Below are 5,876 nucleotides of genomic sequence, written 5' to 3' on the forward strand. Positions count from 1 at the left end.
TTTAGGATTTCAGGCTTTAAGAATTTGTCAAAAAAAAAACCACAAACCCACATGACTCCTGATCCAACAGCGAGATGAGACAAGCAGTGACCTTGTCGACTGCCTTTGCACTGAATAAATCTCCCAGCAGGAGTGGCTCAGTTATAGGAGGAGAGAGCATCTGTTGGTTAATTTTAAGGGTAGGTTTGTACGAGGGAGAAATTGTCTAGCGTGGGCCTATCAAGAATTCATATACAAGGCATGCCTTCCATGCTACAGAGCACCTCTGAAATCAAGGGCTGCAGGAGCTGTTATTAGGACCAGGGCCTTCACAGGAAATGTAGGGTACTGGCTAATTCCAGGTAATCTTTCTGCAAGCCTGGGCCAATACTTCAGAAACTGATATAGGTCTAAGGGTGGTTAGTCCTCCAGCCCCACCACACCACACTTAATCACATATGTTTACAGTAATCTTCACACATTTTAGACCTATCTGTCACATACTGCACCATAAGATGCACTTCTCACTTTTCCATAGATGCCGACTTTTTTCCTTCTATGATTATCAGATGCAAAGTAAAGGAAGGCTCATATTTTTAATAGGTGTACAGAAGAGCAAAGTTTTGCTGGCACAAAACTGCAAAATGCAGGGGTGAAAGCATCCTTGCCTACCAAAATACCTTCTTCTACACCGCTATTAAATATCATCTTTGTCTTCTCTGCATCCTTTCTTTTTCTCTGCCATTTTCCTCTTTAAAACACCTACGCACGCACGCACGCACGCATGCAGACACACACACACACACACACACACACACACACCAAAAAAAGACATGAGTGATGGTGCCACTTACAGCATGACCTTGGTCCCAAACCTACCAGTGAAATCTATTGTACTATTAGATTGGAACTGCTATCTTTCCTGCCAGCCAGTAAAGGCCTGTCTGGGTTGTATCATTTCTGAACTTTTCGCCCTTTGAAGGCAATGGCTAGTTCTGCAAAGAGCCCCAATGAGAAGAAATCTGGAGGAAAAACTGCACCCGCTCACTTCCTGTTCCAGCTGGCTGCAGTCTTGGACAACCCAACCATCAAGTCACTGGAGGTAAAGGATTAACCATTGTTTATGAGGGAAAGTACGTGAATACAACCTGTGCAGGATACACTGTCTACAGCAGGGGTGGGCAGAAAGTAGATCTCCAGATGTTTTGGACTTCAACACAGAGCATTCCTGACCATTGGCCATGCTAGCAGGGGCTTCTGGGAGTTGACGTCCCAAATATCTGGAGGGAACCAGGTTGGGGAAGGCTGGTCTACTGACCCTGAGAATGTCCCACAGGCTTGTAAAGCTGGAGGGAATAGAAGGGGGATCTTGTTGCAGGGATGGCAGGTGAGAAGGCTTTGCAAGTTAAAAGCATGAAACATCTGTAGGGATGGCTTCAAGGAGTAGCAAGCAGTAACAGGCACCCTCCTAAAATATTTCCCACAACCCCTTCTACCACCCCACATCTCTGACCAGAAAAGCGCCATTACTTCAGGAGTTGCAGCAAATGAAATGCCAATCCTGAGGACCATGTTTGAACTGAACATTGTGAACACCTTTTACATAAAGAAATGCCTCCCTCCCTCCACAACTTCCAACTCAGCAACCTGGAGCCAGCAAAAAATTTACTTTCCAAGTAGCAGCTCCAAGGCTAGATAGAACTCATCCTCTTATAATTACTCGGCCAGAGAAGGTAGCGCAAAGAATAATAATAATCTTTGATCCCCCCCCCCGATAATTGTCTTCAACATCCCCTTGTTCCCCCAAAGGAACTATTCCAGAGTAATTCTCTGCAGCTGAAAATTTCCTCAATTATGCTTGCGTTTCTTGGTGTTTTGCCTTTGCTAATTAACCAATCCCTGCAACAAAACATGCTCTAGAATAGGGGTGAGCAGAAGGTAGATCTCCAGATGTTTTGGACTTCAACTCCCAGAAACCCCTGCCAGCATGGCCAGTGGTCGAGAATGCTGAAAGATGAAGCCCAAAACATCTGGAGATCTACTTTTTGCCCACCCCTGCTCTAGAGGAAGTGGAAGGGTGTTGTCCACACTGTTCTGTCCCTCTGTGGCCTCAACTACATGTTACAGTATAAGTGTGGTCTCATTTAATTAGTTTTGGTTTGTTGCTTTTTTGTTAAATACCCCATTTAACATCTCCCCACCATATTGTGATCTGTTGAAAATCTCTCTCTCCCAATCTCTGTCTCTCATTCTCTCACACACAGCTGCTATTTGTTGCAGAAGGGAAGTCACTTCCTGTTGGAAGCAGAAATCTTAGAGCAGAAACTCATCACCAGAGAACAGAAACTCTCTGGTGATGCCACCTTGCTAGCCTTCTCCAGAACTTGTCCTGGGCCCCAGGATTATTCCTTTCAAGCTCACCTTTAGACAAAGCATTCCCCTGCCCTGTAGAACTTCCATGAAGTGACAAATGTGACAGGCTGCTGGCTCAATAAAAATTCAAGCACAAAACCTGCATCTTTCCCTTCTGTAGTTTGTGAAACCAAGTCTGTGTTTATCTCATTGGCATCTTCTCCTGAGTAACCGTCTATATGTTCCCACAGTGGCATGAAGATGGGAAGAGCATTCTCCTCCACACCAAGCTGTATGAGGAAGAGATCCAGAGGCATCAAGAACTGTTTCCAGAACTCAAGAATCTGAAATCAGTTTCTGTGCTCCAGGCCTGGCTGGCAACCTATGGGTTTAAAGTGAGAATGACAAAGTAAGTCATCACTAAGAGGTTTCTGCATCTGTCCCACAGCACAGAGGTAGAGAGCACACGGAAAAAGGAAGGGGGTGCTGTTCTCAGCATCTCAAGTTAAAAACTTTTAAGGGTATCAGGTAGCAGTCCTGGAAGAAACCTCTGCCTAACCTCTGGAGAGCCGCTGCCTGACAGTGTCGCCACTCTGTGGTCTGACTCACTATAAGACAGCTTCATAAAGATATGTTCAGAATGCTGCATTGCGAGCGTATTGCTGAAGTTGCAGCACTAATAACGCAGCCTGACAATCCAAGGGGAGCAGAGTGAGGGTGCTGGGGTGCAGTGGCAGCAGTCCCCACAACCATTCCTTCTCATTCTCCCTGCCATTTCCCCTCTGGTGCAGGACACAGTTGTAGGCTGCGGGGTACACATTCCATGCTCCCTAAGCTAGCCTACTGCCCTTAGTGGAGGATGCTGTCTCATTGGCAGTGTTGAAGATTCAACTGCCAGTCTGGTTAGCTTCTGTATGTGGAATTGGGCAGGATGGTAGTGGCATCTTGTCCTTCACCTCAGGCAGCAAAATGTCTTGGACAGTCCCTAGCCTTGCTCCTACTGGCAATGAACTGATGACCTAAGAGCTTCATGACTGGAAAAGGCCAATGGCTGCATAAATATAGAGCTGCTTGTTGCAGAGAGATTTCATTGCAGCAGACCATGCCTTTTACCTGCAGACAGAATGCTTGACAGGAAAAACAGAGGGAGAGAGACTAGTCCAGCCAGGAGGCTGTCAGGACCTAGCAAATGAGGCCCAAGGTCTCCAAGAGGTAACGGGAAGCTCACTGGAACCACATCTCCTCTTCCTTTTTGCTCCTCAGCCCTCTTTATTATTATTATTTATTACATTTCTATACCGCCCCATAGCCAAAGCTTTCTGGGCGGTTTACAAAGATTAAAAACCATTAGAAATACATTATACCAAGTGTAAAACCATTTACATTAAAACATATAAACAGCACACCCATAGACAACATATATCTAAAAACAATTTTAAACAACGTTGTTTTAAGGTTTGTTTCTACCCCACAGGACAGAATCCAACATGCTCACTTTCCCCCACAGAACTGACTCCGACATGCTTGCTTTCCAGCATGCAGACTTCAAGAAGCTCCCCCCCAGGGCGGAGGAGACAGAGGGCCCCAAAGTTGAAGCTTCTCTCATGCCAAAGCAGTCCAAGAAATCCAAGAAAAGAAAAAGCACCCTGGATATCTTGGCGGCCCCATCTACCAGCTCAGGGAGTGCCTTGCCTTCAGAGTCTGTGGGTGTAGAGAGTGAGTGCACAAAGAAATGGGTGCAGTTAAAAGCTAGGTCTCCCTCAGCAGGGAGAGATTTGGGGAGTGGGGAAGATGGATTGGTTGTGCTGGAAATACTAATATTTCAGTGTATTGCTATCTGGGGCAGGAATTTCTGGCCGGTAGAAGACAAAAGGATCCTACTACTTCCCGTAGTGAGGGATTGGATGTGAAGGTAGCAGTCACTTATGAGTTGTATCTTATAAAGATGGTGCAATCACTCAAGCACCAGAAAGTCAAACAGGATAGATACTTCTAGCGTTCAGTCCTGTGACCAAAAACCATCTCTAATTTCCAGCACTTTGTGCACTTCTTCAGAAATTGTACAAACAGGTACCAAAAACAGGCAGTTCCATTTGCTTGAACTACCAATAACTTTCTCTCAAACACATTTCAGCATGGGGGAATTGGGAGTTCTGGAGATTAGCTCTTCGTGAACGGGCATAAACAGAACCCCTAGCAAGCCATTACTGCTACAGCAATGGTGTGAGCTTGCAAGGTTTGTTGTCTGCTGAGGTAGCTACCAAGAGAAGCCAGATGTAGCGGGGCAGAGCATCCTTCCCTCAAGCACCTCCCACCCTGGGGAAAGGGACAGGCTGTGGCTAAGGTATAATTTAAAATGGTACTACAGTTCTCATCTCACCCATAGCCCCCTACACCTTAGAAGCAACCTGTCATCCAAAGTTGATCTTATTATTTCTAGGAAAGTCCCAGCGTCTCCGCCCTTTATACCAATACATCAACTATGACAACCCAGAGATGAACAGCCCATCAGACAAGGAATATGACCTGCTCCAGCTGGGGGCTCCTTCTACCCTAGAGATCAAGACTGGCCCCTTAGAACTGAGAATGACTACACCCACAGGTAACAAGTTGGGAACAAAGAGGGAGGTGTACATGCCCCTTCCACTAAATCCAACACCACAACAAAGGTCGGAATAGTAGGTTGGGCAGAACTTGGTGTTTTGCAGGACCAGTGAGAAATGAAGTTGGATGAAGTCTGGTGTCAACACTCCACCCTCCCTTTTTAGTTACAAGCTGCTGAGTGCAAATAGGTAGCTGCATGGCAGCGTGGAGAAAACCATTGGTCACCTGGCATTGCTTTCCATATCTGCTCCTGAGACAGGACAATAGTTCATACTGGCCCTTTATGCTCTGTTGCAGTTGCAGAAGACAAAGGCAAAGAACTGAGAAGTTCAACAAGCACCACTTCAGGAGCTGTCACAAAAGCAGAGGTAGACAAGTCTACTCAGGTGGCCATCGATAAGATGCTCAGTGTCTGTGCAGCTCATCTAGTCCCACCACTGTCACCACAGCACAAGTAGCAACATCTAGCAGGATTCATAGCTACTCCCTGAAGACTAAGGCCAGCAGGGGCAACTTTGCTCCTCAGATTTTTACAAAGCTCAGAGACAGATGTTTTGCTAGATGTTCCTTTCATCTCATCTGAGTGTATTTCCCCAACCATTGTTCATTATATTCAGGTTTCAAGTGTTTGCATTTGTCTCATCGTTTGCTTGTAAAAGAAATGGAAATTGGGTGCCAGCACATGCAGACACAAAACACTACCAGCTAGTTTCTGAGCAACTGCTAAAGAAAACACAAAGATCCATCCATCTCGACCCTTTCCCTAAGCATCTAGACAATGCTTCCTAAGCATTGTTTAGTAACTGAACATGCTCTTATCAGGGACTCCATCTGATCCTCAAGTCAATTTAATGCAGGTATGACCAAAGTGAAGCTCTTGAGACATGAAGAGTTCTGGATCCTCTTCATGGAAGGTAGATAGGCCTATATTCTCCAGGATA

At 45.7% G+C, this 5,876-nt stretch overlaps 1 protein-coding gene across 1 annotated transcript; it reads left to right on the forward strand.

Moving 5' to 3' along the window:
• Positions 1–964: 964 nt before the first annotated feature.
• Positions 965–5,429, forward strand: C8H16orf86 (chromosome 8 C16orf86 homolog). Its single transcript, XM_084813190.1, has 5 exons — positions 965–1,081; positions 2,583–2,740; positions 3,839–4,038; positions 4,772–4,933; positions 5,233–5,429. The coding sequence occupies exons 1-5, from the start codon at positions 965–967 to the stop codon at positions 5,391–5,393; spliced, it is 798 nt and encodes a 265-aa protein (XP_084669316.1). The 3' UTR covers positions 5,394–5,429.
• The last annotated feature ends 447 nt before the right edge of the window (positions 5,430–5,876 follow it).

Source organism: Heloderma suspectum, chromosome 8 (assembly GCF_057233095.1).
Source record: "Heloderma suspectum isolate Gila_16-S chromosome 8, 16-S_ref, whole genome shotgun sequence".
NCBI lineage: Eukaryota > Metazoa > Chordata > Lepidosauria > Squamata > Helodermatidae > Heloderma > Heloderma suspectum.